At 38.2% G+C, this 17,370-nt stretch overlaps 5 protein-coding genes and 1 long non-coding RNA gene across 10 annotated transcripts; 3 read left to right on the forward strand and 3 right to left on the reverse strand.

The window, feature by feature from the left end:
• The first annotated feature begins 98 nt into the window (after positions 1-98).
• Positions 99-6,360, forward strand: LOC105701994 (PI-PLC X domain-containing protein 1). 2 transcript variants are annotated; one of them, XM_012429167.2, is made up of 7 exons: positions 99-4,212; positions 4,291-4,436; positions 4,536-4,790; positions 4,893-5,101; positions 5,276-5,480; positions 5,626-5,896; positions 5,975-6,360. In XM_012429167.2, exons 2-7 carry the CDS (start codon positions 4,319-4,321, stop codon positions 6,258-6,260), a joined length of 1,344 nt encoding a protein of 447 aa, XP_012284590.1. In that variant the 5' UTR covers positions 99-4,212; positions 4,291-4,318; the 3' UTR covers positions 6,261-6,360. The 2 variants fall into 2 exon arrangements, with proteins under 2 accessions (XP_012284590.1, XP_012284591.1); XM_012429168.2 differs by having other exon boundaries at positions 99-4,436; positions 5,990-6,360.
• Positions 6,308-7,127, reverse strand: LOC105701995 (protein lin-52 homolog). 3 transcript variants are annotated; one of them, XM_012429171.1, is made up of 4 exons: positions 7,004-7,127; positions 6,785-6,862; positions 6,614-6,706; positions 6,308-6,532 (listed from the first exon to the last, which is right to left on the reverse strand). In XM_012429171.1, the coding sequence occupies exons 1-4, from the start codon at positions 7,035-7,037 to the stop codon at positions 6,399-6,401; spliced, it is 339 nt and encodes a 112-aa protein (XP_012284594.1). In that variant the 5' UTR covers positions 7,038-7,127; the 3' UTR covers positions 6,308-6,398. The 3 variants fall into 3 exon arrangements, with proteins under 3 accessions (XP_012284594.1, XP_012284593.1, XP_012284592.1); XM_012429170.1 differs by having other exon boundaries at positions 6,614-6,712; XM_012429169.1 differs by having other exon boundaries at positions 6,614-6,724.
• A 63-nt stretch (positions 7,128-7,190) lies between these two features.
• Positions 7,191-7,632, reverse strand: LOC105701996 (protein PET117 homolog, mitochondrial). Its single transcript, XM_012429172.2, has 2 exons — positions 7,461-7,632; positions 7,191-7,399 (listed from the first exon to the last, which is right to left on the reverse strand). The coding sequence occupies exons 1-2, from the start codon at positions 7,550-7,552 to the stop codon at positions 7,282-7,284; spliced, it is 210 nt and encodes a 69-aa protein (XP_012284595.1). The 5' UTR covers positions 7,553-7,632; the 3' UTR covers positions 7,191-7,281.
• Positions 7,633-8,017: 385 nt separating this feature from the next.
• Positions 8,018-11,869, forward strand: LOC105701999 (fumarate hydratase, mitochondrial). 2 transcript variants are annotated; one of them, XM_012429179.2, is made up of 7 exons: positions 8,018-8,280; positions 9,670-9,804; positions 9,894-10,094; positions 10,179-10,461; positions 10,550-10,812; positions 10,890-11,279; positions 11,361-11,869. In XM_012429179.2, exons 1-7 carry the CDS (start codon positions 8,158-8,160, stop codon positions 11,487-11,489), a joined length of 1,524 nt encoding a protein of 507 aa, XP_012284602.1. In that variant the 5' UTR covers positions 8,018-8,157; the 3' UTR covers positions 11,490-11,869. The 2 variants fall into 2 exon arrangements, with proteins under 2 accessions (XP_012284602.1, XP_012284603.1); XM_012429180.2 differs by lacking the exon at positions 8,018-8,280 and adding an exon at positions 9,485-9,585.
• Positions 11,870-11,938: 69 nt separating this feature from the next.
• LOC105702000 (arginase, hepatic) lies at positions 11,939-13,749 on the forward strand. The gene is made up of 7 exons (XM_012429181.2): positions 11,939-12,224; positions 12,301-12,373; positions 12,466-12,671; positions 12,734-12,897; positions 12,962-13,077; positions 13,137-13,259; positions 13,364-13,749. Exons 1-7 carry the CDS (start codon positions 12,132-12,134, stop codon positions 13,597-13,599), a joined length of 1,011 nt encoding a protein of 336 aa, XP_012284604.1. The 5' UTR covers positions 11,939-12,131; the 3' UTR covers positions 13,600-13,749.
• On the reverse strand, positions 13,587-17,265 carry LOC105702002. Its single transcript, XR_001104266.1, has 3 exons — positions 16,550-17,265; positions 14,472-16,171; positions 13,587-14,273 (listed from the first exon to the last, which is right to left on the reverse strand). It is a non-coding gene; the product is annotated as an uncharacterized LOC105702002 (long non-coding RNA).
• Between the last annotated feature and the right edge of the window lie 105 nt (positions 17,266-17,370).

A 17,370-nucleotide genomic window follows, 5' to 3' on the forward strand; every position in this document is an offset into this window, starting at 1 on the left:
GCTTAGAGAGGGGGTCCCTCCAGGACCGCCGAATTTCCCTGACAATGGCCCCTCCGATTTTTGATCTCCTGTGTCCGATAAGTGCCTCGCAGATTAGATATCAATCACATCCGACGCTGGTTAGGTTCTCTGACAGCGTGACGGGCCTTCGGGATTTTTTTTTGCATTAATTCCCGGACATATTTGCCAGGGAATGACGGTAATGGCGAGGGTATCTACCTCGTTAAGTGGCTCGTGGGACTATTCGCTTGCCATTTCGACTGCCAATAACGGCGAGGTGAGACCAATTGAATTGTTATCGGCGCAGATTATCGCGGAGAGTTCGAAGAGGAACTTTTGCCGAATTTTTCTTGTCATAGTCCTCATCCGTTTTTTTTCCTTTTTTTTTTTCTTTCTTTAATTCGACCTCGAACGCTCGAGGATCCTGATCCGCGAGGTCGATTGCGCGGGCGAAATTCGCAAAGATTCTTCGACACGAGGCGAGAACCGTGTAGTCCTTTTTCATTTACATAATGGCATGCATACTCCAGCGGTCGGGAGACAAAACATCATAACTCATAGCGGTGGAGACGTTTCTACTATTGGAGCGAAGGTTGACGACCGAAATAACTCCTGAAAGAAAGAAAATGAAAATATCGGCCAAAGTTTCGGACTTGCTCTAAAAGTGACTTTTCTTTCGTTCCTTTACTTTATTAAACGCGATGCGTAGAACAGTGTGAGTACGTTACAGTACGTCAATTAATATTGGAAAAAAAAACCAGACAAAATCGTCAGGGAATTAAAATCGGGAAATTAAAAAAAAAAAAGAATTTTAATCGCGCTTGAAAGTACAGCTTAGAATGATAATTTCGGACGCATTACATAGATTAACGTTGAGGTTTCACGGAGTTATCGCACGGTGCACAAAGATTATATTTATATGTTCGCATAATCGTTACGATAACCGGTAAGGCGTTACATCGTTATCGTACGTTGTACAGAGATAAGCCAGAATAATTCTAAATCGTAGCCACGACTTGTAAGGACATTCTTCAGGCGTTTTAACATTTCAATGCCGAGTACGCGAAATTCGCGCGATAACGGACACGTATATATTATTGCGAACGATTAAATGTATCATCTCTTATTTATCTCTCGAATGAGGAGATCGCGGCAAGTGATGCTGCCCAATCGAGTATTCGACTCGATTTCAGGATCTAAGGGTTATCTTTTGGAAAACAATGCGATAGGCATCGGGAGCTTAAAATCTGAGTCCCCGCTTTTTTTGTTCTTTTCTTATTTTTTTCTTTCTTATATCCGGTGCGAATTTAAACGGGAATGGTGGTTTCGATTCCAGCTGGGAACTTACGGAGATACCGATCGACGGCATGAAGGTTTTACGTAATTGAACTAGTAAACATAGAGAATTAGCGGAGAAAACGGCAGCTTTATGAGACACCACTCCGCGCGGCTTAGCCCAGTAGTTTCGCAGAGGCCAGCAACGAGAAGTCCGCTTGTCGGTAAGGGAACCCCAATTAAATTTTCATTAACTCGTCCATAAGCAGCCTTGGATCTCTGCAGTACAGGAAAAGAAACAAAAGAAAAGTGAATTTGCGCCGCTTTTTAACGCGATAAGTGCGGACGGGTCACCGACTTGCTAGATGGTACGCACAGGCTGATATGGAAATTCGACCGATCTGTTCCAGACAAGTTTAGTGCGTTAATAAGTATTACGTCGAAACCTAAGTGCGACTTTTAACTATTCAATACATGGAGTCACACGATTGCCTCGACCCAGTGGTAATAAAAATATAGATCTCGGTCTCTAGCGTGGATCATTCTAACGGATGCGTTTCACACGGTACATCCGTATGTAGATATTCAAGGTATGCGTCGTACCTGAATATAATTAATGTATTGAGAGAAAAAGTTGTTTATCCTGAAAGTATAGGTCGTGGATCAACCTACATAACTACGTTGCAACGACTCGTAGAAACGACATAACCGGGGTCGTTGCAAGGTAATAAACGCGTTTGTTAAAGAGAGTGAAATCGAGGCCTGGATAAAGGCGCACCGTGGACAGGTGGGAAACGAGGCGAACAAATTAAACACGGTCCTTTAATACCCGGGCGGAAGATTGGACACACGGGACACAATCCAACGGGAAACAAAGCCGAGGATACGTGCCCGAAATTCCAAGTTAGTTTCGGGCCCGCTAAATTTAGAGGGAAAATTCACCGCTCTACATTATGCGAACATGAAACCGAGATATATTCCACCGTGGTGTCGGGGGTTCTGCAAAATCGGCGGTGGGTCTCGATGATCGCGTTAACAATGGATGTTTATTGTCACGCGTCGACCCGTTTGACGGTCGGAAGCGTTAGTGCCACCTTTTTTGTCTCCTTAGCGGGACTAATTGGCCTCCGGGATTTTTTTTTTTTCTCTCTTTTTCTCCGCACTTCCCGTGCATGAATCATTACCTCCCAACTGCCGTTCTGCAACTTAGTGCACGTGGAATAGAAGGCAGGAATTCACGATTCAATACGTGCACCTGATATAAATCGCGTAGCTGGGGAGACCTTCCGACCTCTTCAGAAAAAACTTGCACGCGGAGGAATTACGGCCGACGGGCAAGAGGTCGATAAGTTTCCGAATTAATTGTCCTCGCTTAACGCTGCGGCGCCCTTAAGGTGATATGAAAGTGTCATACGTACGTACCAGAAAGACGGAATATTAATAAAACTTTTCTCCAAATGCAGCGAGATTATGAAAGCCCTAAGGAAGAACATGAAATTTCATTTTTCGAAAAAAAACGTATATCTCGGCCAAGAACCAAACAAAAACATTTTTTTTTTTAAACATGAAATTTCATAAGCATCGCATTCTTCCTTCGGGCCTGTATAATCACGTGTTAAAGTTTCGAATTAATCGGTGCACCTAGTTTGGAAAAACTCGTTATAAATGTTTTGACGTATTATATATATATAGAATTACTCTTTCATATCGCGCAACAATTGGTACCGATCTTTCGATAAGACCTTGCCTTGCGGATTTTCCTATTTTCCCCCCTGGGAGCAGATACGAATCATACAATCGTAAAACACTTGTTCACAACGCCCCTTGTTTTGTTCGCGTTACGCATTACTGGCAATCCTGGAACATGAATTTGCAATGTCTATTTACACCACATTGCATCAACGGTGACAACGACGCGCTGATAGGTAAACACGGTAAATAAACGGCTTTTAAACAATGTCTGGGAAAGTACAAGATGTAATACAAAGTCGGACATTTTAGAAATTGAGGAAAAACAATGAGGATATAGTTGATCGAAAGTGGAGGTTTTTAGTGACGCGGTTAAAGGAAGTAGGAGTATTGCGCGTGGGTTAGTAAAAAATAAGTGCGTCAGCAAAGATTCACGTTAATGAGAGAGAAAGTGGCCTCGAGTACAGATATTACACGACTTCCGATGCGTAACTTTCACTTCCAGGAAGTGTCGGACCCGTTGAAAACTGTCAGGAACGATTTCATTGTTTGGAGCAGTAGGCGACCCTCCATAGGTAAATCGTAGGTACATATCATTTGTTTACGCATTCGGCTAGGGCATATCAAAGGGGACTTTTAGAGATGACATTGGACTCCAATTCATTTATCTGATACAGGTTTGACGGCAGTTATCGCGGAAGTAACTGAGGCAGCGGTTAACTAACCACGTGGCTCGTAAATATTTCTCTGGCCACGTTCGCTCGTATACGTGATATCTGAATAAAAAACGCGTAATTCAGATCTGCCGGATCTGGTTAGCGAGTTTGATTACCGATTAACGATACAAGAGGGATATCTGGATCGTATGCCATTGTCGGACGTGCACTCGAGTTCGAGGTACCGGATGCAATGTCCGTGCATTAGGTGCATAGAATTTTCTTTCGGTTAACTTAGTACATCGGATTCACGGTTTCGATGTGAGATATATTTCCGCACATTAGGTCGGTCTTAGAAACGGAGATGTGTTATTCAGGACGGGAAGAAAGCGGAGGATCCTTCTGGTTCGGAGTCGTAAGGTGCCATTAGGATGAAGAATACACGGCTTGGCTCGTTCTCCATTTAATGAGTCGGGAAAATCTTAATGTCATCCTCGGCCGACAAAGGATTTATTGCTAGGTGGAAGCAACGTTCAAACGGGTCCTAAAGACCATTTACGAGCTTTTAATCCAACATTTCGCCTTATCTTCGGTAACGTATGCAGACATCGTCTAGTTATCCACATCCATTCCTGCCGAATGATTAACTATTAACAAGTGATGATAACAGATAACAGAGAGGCCTGCGACGTCCCAAGATGTTAAAACACGCACTCGGGTATGCGATGAGACCAGGACCAAACTTATTTTCAATTACAATTATTCTCTTTCTTGTAAAGGACTCGCTATCAAGGTCGGTGGAAAGCGCCGATTACGGTAAGTCTGCGATAACTTAATTGTATTCATTAGATCGTGAGTCATTTGTACATATTATACGCTGTGAATTGTGAATGAGTTACCCTGATTAAATTGCAGATTTTGAAGAAGCTCACGTTGGACTTATAATCTCACCAGTAGTATCTTCTAATGAAGTCCGCCAGATCGAGGTTTATTGGCGCAATCCGAATTTTCGTTCGGGCGATGTAATTGCCCTTTTTGCTAGTGATCCTTCGGAAAATGTGCAACCCCTCTGGACGTATACTCCGAAGACTCGAAACGGCATTCAAAAGACCAGGATTGAGGCGGATTTCATGCCCACGGAAAATCTGACTTTCCAGCAACAGTGCTTAAGTACGTTCCTAATTTCTTATATTATTTAACCATTTATACCCTATATTATAGATTATACACCGCGAGTGTATCATATTATGCTGATCCGTGTACATGTTTTAGCGCATTACGTGGCCTGGTTGCGAAATGGGATTATTAAAAAAACAAATTGTTTGAAGACTCGTCCAAATTGGATGCACGATAGGAGACACTTTTTGGGACCTCTAAGGATAAGAGATGTTTTTTTGCCTGGAACTCATGATTCCGTAGCTTATTCAAAAATACCTGGGTCAATATATGACACTTTAGTCACCAAGTATGTTATTACGCAGGTAATGATACATTAATTGAAATACCTTTACGGAAGCAATTATTCATAATAATTGGGTCGATTGTAATTTGGGATTTAGTCATCTGGCTATGACGGAATGGATTCTTTTAATAATTATCAGTCATCTGGCTATGACGGAATGGATTCTACTTAATAATTATCAGTTACGTCATAGGATGAGGACATTCTCTCTCAGCTTATCTATGGTGTGAGGTACCTCGACATCAGGGTAGGCCATTATCCGAACACCGAAGAGCTTTGGTGGGGCAATCATGGATTTGTTCAGATTCGCCCACTGCAAACAGTCATAAATGATGTTAAAACATTTCTCGCAAATACACAAGAAATCGTGATATTTGACATTCACGAATTCCCTATAGGTAAACTGGTAATATGTATTAATTTCTCTTATTAAATTCGCAATCTCTTTTTAATAGCTGAAGAACACCACTGTTCTAGACATTGATATATTTATTGGATACAAAGATTTGGCGAATAATGTAATTAATCGTCTCTGGATCGCAGGCTTTGGAAAAAATCTATCCATTCATCATAAACTTGTTAATTACCTGGAAAAAGAATTGGATGAATACATTATACCCAAAAGTTACGGATGGTCCAGTAATTTAGACAAAATTTGGTCTTCTGGAAGGAAACTTATAATTGGTTACGATTTGCAAGCCATAGTCGCAACAAGAAATAGTGTCTGGACCTGTGTAACGCATCAGTGGGGTAACGTTAGAACGGTTGGAGATTTATATGCACACCTTAACAAAATCGAAGCTCGTGCTCTAAGGTAACGATAATAAGATGAAAGAAACATGTACACTAATCATGGTTGAATCGCTGTCACAAAGAAATTATTTATCTTTAGACTGTTAAATTCTAGATTTATAAATACTGTACCCAGATCGGCAATGGCTGAACTGACGCCGAACACTTGGGATGTAATATTAGATCGCTTGGGAGGTTTACGAAAAATGGCAGAAGAAATCAACATTAATATTACAACCTGGTATAGTACTCAGTGGCAACATTCAGCTAACATTGTTGCGGTAGATTTTATTAAAGGTTCTGGAATCATAGAAACTGCTATAGAGTGGAACGAGAAAAGGTATCAATTTGCTGGGAACAGTACTATTTCTCCTGTACGTATTTAGGTAGTTACATAAGAGATATAGGTTAATCTATGATACACGAAAGAATATTCTTTGTGATAATATTTGTACTTATAAAAAATATATTTTTTATAAAAGCCTATATCATTAAATTTTAATCCATATACAGTTAAGTAAAATTTACTTGTGTTTGAATATATTTAAGTATTTGCCTCGTGTCATCTCTTTCGCTTCTTCCAGTCCAAGCTGATAGGCCATATCGTGCAACTTCTTAACTTCCGCAATTAAACCAGTCATCGATAAGTTGCCCAATTCTGAAATAGAAGAATATCAAAAGTATACTAACAATTTTAAAGATACCGTCCTTTTTACCGTAATATATTTGAGGAACTTACGGTGTAATTGATTAATGTCATCAGCTGTAAGGTTTAGAGTCCACGAAGGCGAGTCAATTTGAGGTGAATTCTGAGCCACAAATTCGTTCACACCTGGAACTTCATCATGCACTGATATAAAATAAAATTTTTAATTCATCATATTATATAAGTGGTCAAAGATGAACTTACTTTGTTCCGGCCATAAGTCCGGCGACGCTCGATCAAGCTTCTCGAAACTCATGAGACTTTCCTCTATGATGGTCAAATCTATAAATTGTTAAAAACAACGTCGCTGATTTCTTCAACATACCATAATCTAACTATTTGAATGTAACAAAATATCTTCATAGTTATGACAAAACATGTTGTATAATGTTAAAAATGAAAAATGTTAAATAGATAACTTGCCCGGTTGATCCCTTTCGGATTCATCAGACGCCATAGTAGGTAACGCAATTACTGCTTTTTAATTTGTGGTCCAATTCTCTCTAACATCAAGGAATCTCAAACAAGCAATACTCCTAAGCGATTCATAAGAACGAAATTCACAATCCGTATAACACTACTTCCGGTCCATACACTGTATACAAGTTCCTTAAAACATCGTAAACACCATGCTTTATTTAACTAAAACGAATCCGTAAAAGTTACAATAATTCTAGTACATTCTTCTCCGTTTTAGGCTACTACTTGTGGCGTAATTTATCGGTTAATCCAGCCTGTTCTTGAAGAAGACGCACGTTTTCTGCTTTTCGGCGTTCCTGCCGTTCGATATCTCGAATTACACCAACATGAATTTGGTCCCTGGAAATTAACATCCATAAGAAAATAACCTCCAAGAAAATAGAGATTTCACCTTTTTTACCTGTCGTAACTCTGTTTGTAATGAACGTAGTAAACGGTAATCAATGTTACACAGGTAACTGTTCCTACCACTATTGTAGATACCGCCGACATTCTGAGTTCTTTTAAGAACTACAATAAGAGATATGCGACGTCGCACACGTAATGTCCATACATACACGTATAAAGTGAAATAGCGGGTACATTCAGGAAATCAATATGATGGAATCCCTTTACGAATTTAATCGGTTATCACGGAAAGCCGAACTTTCCATTCTACAGAATATACATATCATATCAAGCCCATATTTCATATCATTGCTTATAAACCGATATTAAAAACAATGAAAATTGGAATTCTGATGGACTTATTACAGCAAATTCATGGTTTTTGAACTCACCCATTGAAGTCACTTCTGATTGGTTGAAGTGATCCGGACAAATCTCTTGAATGTAAAGACAACATAAACCTATGCAAATGGCGCGGGAGACAAATGTGATGATGGCGCTAACAGTTCGCTGATGTGAAGAATCGCCTTTAAGTTGTAATCCTGCATCACGGTATCGTAAATCTATAATATTGAACATTCAATGACCTAACCGCCGTAACCGCACGTCTGCAGGAGCAGACCTTCAATTTTAACACGGGTATATTTAGTTTGAAAAGTATTTGAAGGGTTTTAACAAGTTTTTCGATAATTGTAATAGGAATACGCAAAATGGCACTGAATGTCTTAAGATGCAATATCCAAGTTTGCGGCGTTCGTTCGCTAAAAGAAGTTACCGGCCTTTTAGTTGTAAAAATGCCTGGGCCTTGCACCGTAACTCGTAACGCTAGTCAGGTAAATATATTTAGAGTATTCTAAGCTAAAAAAACGTCCGTAGATATGGTAGAAAAATCGAACTGCTCAGTAATCTGTAATGTTTAACATTTCACCGATTAATTGACGTTTTAGTACTTCTTTTCCTTTTATGTAACCAGTGATATGCCCAAAATAGAACCTGCGAAAGTAGAGAGAATTTGCATTAGTTCTTTGATTTTAAAAAATGTGTTTAGAAACTGACTTGTGTCGACAGAAGGGACGTAGATATCTTTTTTATGATCAATAGTCTGTTCATTGGCTTTAAATATCTGCAGATTGCATTTAATAATTAGTCAAATTTAATTACCGCATATATATATTATACTTTTTGTAACGGTGCATATATAAAAGAAATATAACTTAACTAAATTACTAAGACTATTTTCTATGTAATGTATGTTGAATATACAAAAATATGTAATTTCGCCTTGCACAAATAGCCCTTGTCCATCTAGTGTTATGAGTAATTTTAAGTTCCCTTAGTAATCCTAATTTTTAAACAGACATTATTAATCTTTGTTTATGTCATGGTAATTAGAAGATACAATAAATATTATGTAATTAAGAAATCAGTTCCCTTTTAATTTTTTAATCATTCCCTACTAAAAATTAACTTTGTATGTCCTTAAATAATTTATGAGTGTGTTGATTAAGAAGTCAAGCCAAAATTTATTTTGAACACGCTATCTTTGGATTTAATTTTCAGAGATGTACTTTATCTTTTGTATTATGGTAAACATACTTTATGTAAGTTTTACGTATACATTTCTATTATGGTTACCCAGTTATCGTAACAAAAGCTTATTGAGATAAACAAGTGATATTCAGTGGCCTGAGCTCGTCATTCATTGCAGTGTCGTTTAAAAGTGTTTTTAACAAATTTAAAATACTTTCAAAATGTATGGAACTTGTTCCGGATATCAAGGAACTTGTGAGGTAAAAAGTTTTACAGCTAGGAAGAAATATATAATATTTAAATGGGGCTGAATTGTATCATATGAATTATATGAGATATTTGTGATAACCAGAGGAATTCATTTTAACTCATTGTAAATAGCATTTTGATACACTCAATGAATACCAGGAATCTCTGAAATACTTTCACTTTTTTCTTCACTGGTTGGGCAAACCGGTATATGGCTTTACATAACAGTTTATTTAAGTCTTATCTGGTACTGCGATTTAATAGGCTCCCCCCTCTTTCAATTCAACTCAGTTGAGATTCTGCTGCAGAGTAGTAAATAGCTTCAACATTTTTCATACGTCTGTACTAATCGTACGATGGTTTGTACTATATATTTTACTTTGCACCTTGACAAATATAACATTATTTTCTGCTGTAATGTACATAAACATGATTTGTTGCAGGAGAGTGATAAAGGATTTCGAATTGAAAGTGATACATTTGGAGAAATGAAGGTACCAAAAGATAAATATTACGGTGCACAGACTGTCAGATCTGTAATGAATTTTCCCATAGGAGATAGCTTCGAGCGAATGCCTGTAAGAGAAAGTCATTTTTATAATAACGAGTTATCTTAATGGAACGTGTAAGACATGCCACTTTTGAAAGTAAATTGTTCATTATTTAGTTTGGAGTTATAGTCGCTATGGGAATACTGAAAAAGGCCGCAGCCGAAGTGAATAAGGAATATGGATTAGATCCCAAAATTGCCGATGCTATCAGTAGAGCTGCTGATGACGTTATCAGTGGCAAACTCTATAACGATCACTTCCCACTTGTGATTTGGCAAACTGGGTCTGGTACTCAGTCCAATATGAATACAAACGAGGTCAGTGTTTTACTGCATCTTGTAATTTAAAAAATGCAACATTCCCTTAAGTCTAATAATGTTATTTATGTTTTTCTTTACAAGGTTATTGCAAATCGTGCTATTGAATTATTGGGTGGAGAGCTTGGTTCAAAGAAACCAGTGCACCCTAATGATCACGTGAATATGTCACAGAGTTCTAATGATACGTTTCCCACTGCGATGCACATATCGGTAGCATTAGAAATTAACAAGGTGTTGCTTCCTGGCTTGAAACAGTTACATCAAGCTCTACACAAAAAGGCTGAGGAATGGAAAAATATAATAAAAATTGGCAGAACGCATACACAGGATGCAGTTCCTCTAACATTAGGACAAGAATTCTCTGGTGAGTACTGTTACAAAGATTATTGGAAGAGGTTCTTCTTTTGTAAGTACATATTTTATACTTCATTGAGGTCGTTCCGTTATTTTAGGATATGCTACACAGATTGAGTTTGGAATTCAGAGAGTGCAAGCAACTTTGCCAAGATTATACATGCTTGCTCTTGGTGGTACTGCAGTAGGAACTGGTTTGAATACAAGAAAAGGATTTGCCGAAAAGACTGCAGCAAAGATTGCAAGTTTAACAGGATACCCATTTATTACAGCGCCTAACAAATTTGAAGCTTTAGCTGCGCACGATGCCATGGTCGAAGTACATGGTGCTCTTAATACAGTAGCTGTTTCAATTATGAAAGTGGGTATTTAACGATGAAACTTATTTTTTATGAATTAATAACATGGTTAATATTAAGAAAATATTATTGGTTTCAGATTGCCAATGATATTCGTTTCCTTGGAAGTGGACCACGCTGTGGATTGGGTGAGTTGTCACTCCCAGAAAATGAACCCGGAAGTTCAATTATGCCTGGTAAGGTGAACCCAACTCAATGTGAAGCAATTACTATGGTGTGTGCTCAAGTTATGGGAAACAATGTTGCCACAACTGTTGGAGGCAGTAATGGACATTTTGAGCTCAATGTCTTCAAGCCTGTTATTGTGGCAAACACATTGAGATCGACAAGACTTTTAGGAGATGCTGCAGTGGCATTTACAAAGAACTGCGTCTCTGGCATCGAACCCAATATTGACAATATCAAGAAAATTATGACTGAAAGTTTGATGCTAGTCACTGCCCTCAATCCTCATATTGGATATGATAAGGTAAACAGATATAGAAACTATAATTATTCAGTTTTATGTGAGGAGGTATAAGAAAAATAACGTTATTTTAAATCGTTACAGGCTGCAAAGATAGCTAAACAAGCTCATAAAGAAAAGCTAACTTTAAAAGAGTCCGCTATTAAAAATGGTGTCACTTCCGAACAATTTGATCAGTGGGTAAAACCTGAACAAATGCTTGGACCTAAGTAATTATATCGAACATCAGACAAAATACCTACAAAGTATCGAATTTGATATCTACGTGATCACGATACAGATCGTGCAATGGCGAACATATTGTACATTTATAACTGTTATGCAACTATCAACTAATCGAGAATTAATGAGCAATAAAGGATGTCTACCTGAAATAATGTGTACATCCTAAATACATATTGCGCCGTATTAATAATAACAGTTTATTGCTTCAGATTGGATGTAATTTGAAGTTTAGGGTGTATAAAGTTTATCTGCGATTATCTATTAAAAATCATTAGTTGGAGTTGTGTAATTCTATTGTATTAGAGATCAGGGATAAAAGTAAAACGTTGTACGTTGTGTATCAGGTGATATAAAATGTTAGAAACTTACAGGACTTTACTTTTACTTGTCTATACACATGGACCTATAAACATACCATGACTAATAGAAATACTTGTTTAAAATATAACCTGAATTTTTTAATCTATGTGCTGTTAGTCATACATACAGTGTGAGATAATACAATTCTCATGTGAAGACATATCTGTCATATCGGTTGGAGGGCAAGAGGTCATTCAAAGTATAGCAAGCCTTTAACGTCGTTCTTGGCTGAACATCAATTCGGCTAGTAGGCTATAAAAGATTGACGAAATGTTATCGAAATTACGTTATGTTGTTAATAACATTGGGAAACGAAATTACGGAAAAGTTGGGATTGTGGGTGTACCATTTGAAAAAGGACAGGTGACTTAAAAATTATTTAAAATTAACTCACAACTAAGAATATTTTATCACGTCGGCCTTATATTTTATTTTGTAGAAAAAGGAGGGTGTTGCTCGAGGACCTGAAGCTATTCGAAAAGCTGGTCTCATTAAAGAATTAGAAGGTTTAGGTAAAAACCTTAGCCATAATCGATAATGTATTTGACATTCCTGTGTAAGTACTTTCGATGCCATTTATGCAAGGACTACTTTTCACTTTTAGGGCTCGATGTAAAAGATTATGGAGATATTACGTATGAAGTGAATACTACAGGTAGCATAGACAATATGTCACACTTAAGTGAAGTAGCAAGTTGTACTAAGAGTTTATCCGAAATGGTTCAGAAAGTTCTAAAAGATGGTCGGCAAGTTGTAACTCTTGGCGGAGATCACAGTTTAGGAATTGGAAGTATCGATGGCCACGTCAAGGTATGCTTGATATCTTATCTTAAAATAATTAATTACCAAAAATTACAAAAATTTTATTAAAGGCTAAGGAAGAAGTGGCTGTTTTATGGATAGATGCACATGCAGATTTGAATACCAATAAAACTAGCGAAAGTGGCAATGTACATGGCATGCCTGTAGCACTTCTTACATCGGAACTGTCAGATTACTGGCCACATATACCTGGAATGGATTGGCAGCAACCTATGTGAGTAGATACATTAATACGAAAGATCTTTTCTACTCAATACCTGTTAATAAAAATGTTTCAGGTTGTCAATAAGAAACATAGCATATGTTGGTTTGAGATCCGTTGATCGTTACGAGAAACTAGTAATAGAGAAATTTGGAATCACAGCTTATGGAATGGAAGATGTCGAAAGATATGGTACTTTATCAGATTTTAAGGAAATGTTACAGACTTAGTATTGGTAATATTTTTTTCAGGTATCCATGATGTGATTGAAATGGCATTAAACCGCATTGACCCAAATGGCATAAAATCTCTACACGTGAGCTTTGACATAGATTCTCTTGATCCTCTAGAGGCTCCGTGTACAGGCACACCAGGTATACTTTTAACAATTAATAATGTTAACAACCAAAATTGCTTTTTTAGTATTAAAATGTAATAAAATAACAAGTTTATTTTTATCGTGAAAAATTCTTTTTAGTAAGGGGTGGTCTATCATTAAGAGAAGGCATTCACATAATGGAAGAAATGTTTAGAACGAATAGACTAAATGCTATAGACTTAGTGGAAGTCAATCCTTGGATTGGAGATGAACATGCTGTTAACTTAACAGTTGAAGCTGCGATTCACATTATACAAGCTGGCTTAGGCTACATTAGACGTGGCTTAAAAGTTCCAAAAGGAATCACTGATATGCCATTGCAAACATTTAGATAACATTTTATTTACATGTCAATAATACAGGATGGTACTCACATAGAGCACAACTCCTTTTTCATTAAATCAATAATTTTTACATAATCCTATAACTTAATATATTCAAGGTAGTTGATGCCGGCATAAAATAAATTGTATGTAAATAAGACACACAATGACACCCTTATTCATTCTTATTTAGTCCAAGGAAGGTTGAAATTACATTTTTTTTATTTATAAAATTTGTTTAATTATCTCAATTTGCTTTTTCAGCCATAAACCTGTTTTCATTAATTTGATTATTTATTTTCAAATATTACTTCTTTCATATTAAGTTTAGGAAGATCAAGTTCTACTTTGTTAACTAGAAATGTACCTAGGTTTTCATTTATTATTTTAATGTAATACTGTAATTTTCCAGTTCCCTTGGGTCCTGCGATAGGGACCGTAACCTTTATTATTTTGCATGAATCTTCAGGATCTAGATGTGCCATAGAGACATTTCCTTTTTGTTTTATTGGTTCACCAAGCTTTTGAATCGCAAGAGGATGACTGCGTAAATGTTGCATAGCTTCTTGATAGGAGGCAGATTTACGAAATTTTCTTTGCAACGAGTATATTACAAAAAGTCCAGCAGCACTCGCAGCGACTCCACCATATACACCTATTTTTACTAATTTTTTAAGCTCCACCATCTACAAGGTGATAAACCAGTTCTCAATGAGAGTTTTTCACGATTTGAAATGAACAGAAAATATATTTGCCAAAATGTATCAATTTGTCCGAGCAATGTTTGTCACTGAGTTTTTCGAAGTCAGAATGAAAGATTTCTCTCATTTGTAATGACACAAGTATTTAAGTAATTAAAAGAAACACTCAATAACTCTCCTTACCTTTTTTAAAAACGTACAGTATACTTGTTCTTAAAATCGTGCGATAGTTCGTTAGACTTGTGATGATAAATAAAAGTAAATCAAAGAGTAACAGAGGGTAACAGAGTGAGCCCTCCGTTTCTTCGATATCTCGAGAAAGGGTGCCATCTCGCGGCCGTGCCCTAAAACTATTCCACACTTAGCATGAACACACTTCTATCGCAAGGTCGGCGAGTCACCAATTCGATATTCTGTTTAAAACATTCAGTAGATATTCTCGACAAGGAATCGAAAATATCGCACCCAATGACGCTAAAATCATTATTAACCCTCCAGCTATTAAAGGCGTCCGACGTTTGGTTCAATATTGCTTGCACGCACTGATGAATTTCGCCCATATGTCGAAAGGGTTCCGTACTCAAAGAGGTAACTAGACTTTTCTTATCCATGTAAAATAAAGTGGTAAGACGTGTAACTCTTAAGTCCCCGGTTTACATTTACTCCGTCAATTCCGACATGAATGATGCATTGAATGACTAATAAAGGTGAATAATTATTATCTAAAGAGATTCTAACGGCTACGGGTCCACTCGCACTCATGTGCGAATTATTCGATGCGTGTTTTGCTGGTGATCGGTCGAGGGACGGTTCTTGTTTTCAAATGGGAGTCATTTTAACTGCGTCACTTCTCTTTCATTCTCTTGTTATTTCCTGGCAATGTGCGCACTAGGAAAAGCAAGTCGGTCCAAATATCGTTGTTTACCTCGAGTACTCTCTAACGAGTCTATACCAATGAGAACTCCCTGCAAAGTGGGTGTACAAATGCATTGTGACATCGTTGCACCGTCACATGCAACGTGCAGTGCCAAGCATTCAATGATTTCTTTCATAATGACCCGACTGACGAAAAATCCCGAGAACGTTATCGCCAATTAAAAACTGGGCCTGTTAAAATAATATCAGCGATATTCAAGCACCGACAGAAGTTTAATCTTATTTACGCAGACACTTATATCTGAATTTCATATAAATATTGAGATGGAGTTAAAAGTTACAGGGAAAAAAAAGAAAAAAAAGAATTATTCTCCTGTCGAAATGAGTGTCTGGCGAATGACCTTCCTTATCGCAAGTTCTTGTTTGTATCAACGATTTAATTAAAATACATAGACGATTAAGCATTCTCGGCGTTGGAATTAATTGAGGAAATTCAGTGCTCGGTGGAAGGGTATTACATGGTCGGTTTTAATCACTAACTGGCATTCAACCGCTGTCTTAATACTCGGTACTAATTTCCATTATTTCTATTGTGCAACGCTCTTTGTTAACTTCGGTGTTATCATATCACGGCGGCGCAATCAAGAAACCTAATCGTGACGCGCGTCGTTGGGCAGTTTTTCTTTGAGATCAGGTATTAATTTCGCCTACACAACAAAGGTAAAACATGTTCAAGTCAATAGACTCGAACGAGAAGGATGCTGTACGAGAAGCCGGGTTAAATTCCCCGGATGATGTAGAACCTTTTTACGAAAATATACCAGGTCTTTCTGCATCCCGGCAAGATTTGAAAGCCGCCATTTTGACACGCCGTTTATGTTCACGACGTCCTAAATGAATAAATACCAGTCGCCATTTCTTGCGGAATGTTTCACTCAACATTCGAGGTACGTTAGTTTACTCCGATGAACTACTGCGTATCCAAAATAGTCCCGGGACGTTGAATTCTGTATTAAAGTTAAATTAAATTCGTGATGAAATTAAGACGACTGTTCAAGATCGTTTCGCTTAGGGTGAAAGAGAAGGGAAAAAATTACGTAAAAAAATAGAGGAGACAGATCTTTACTCTGGCATTCAGTCATAGTCTTAAATATACGTATCACTGCAAAGATATATTCTCGTTGTGACGAAAATCGAAACGCTAGCGGATGTAATTAGGAAGTACCAACGAACTCGTGAGTCAGCTCAGAATGCCTCGAGCTGAACCATGTTTGTTTTCCGCGAATTTCTTTTTTAGGAGCAAGTCGACCAATCATCGTCCAGCTTACATCCGAGGGTAATTGAACGCGTCAATTATACAAGAGCCTAAGGCGTGTGGTACTTACATGTGAAAGGCGCTTTGTTATTGCAAATAAGTAAAAGATATCGGACCGAGGAGAGTGGCAAGACGAAAAACAATAGAAGTTATCCCCGATTACAAGTTACGATACTCCGTAAATACTAGAACTCGGTGAGCTGATGTAATTAAGGAGCCTGTCCGCGATATCGGGAAAGTGAGTCAGCCCTAATGTCGTGAATCGGGCCACTCGATGTTTGTTTTCTGCGGAGGTGCGTCTTCTGGCACGAGCTGATCCGACCAATCAGCGTCAAGCTCGCCGTCGGAGAAAACGCGTCGTCGCGGTTGGTCGTGGCCTTGACGAAACCGTGTTAGCTGGTCCCTACATCGATTCGCCTCATCTCCCCCGAATTTTCTAACGTAACAACATAAAGCTGCAAAATCACGAGAGTATAAATATTTCTAAGCTAAACCATAAACTCTTCGACCAAAAAATGTGGATTACGCGACTGAAAAATTGCGGCAACGTATTGTAAGGTTAAGCAACCTCTCGATTGTAGCAAGAGGTAAGACGGAAGCGGCGAGGGGTCGTCTTCGATTAGAAAATATGATACGCGCCGACGTTGATAAAAGAAACGGCGAGTCTATGTAATTAATGAGCCAGCCGGCGGCGTTGTGAAAATCGTGAGTCAGCTGAACGCTCCGAGAACCGGGCCGGCTAACGTTCGATTTCCGCAGAGGTTCGTCTTCTGGCGCGAGTCGGCTCGACCAATCAGCGCGAGGCGCGATGCGCAGTACCGACTGCGCATCTGGAACCAGTCTCGTCTGTGGTCAACGGTCGGCGGTGACGGGTGGCGGCGCTGCGCGCGC

This window comes from Orussus abietinus, unplaced genomic scaffold, assembly GCF_000612105.2.
Source record: "Orussus abietinus isolate OABI.00-Male unplaced genomic scaffold, Oabi_2.0 scaffold22, whole genome shotgun sequence".
Taxonomy (NCBI): domain Eukaryota; kingdom Metazoa; phylum Arthropoda; class Insecta; order Hymenoptera; family Orussidae; genus Orussus; species Orussus abietinus.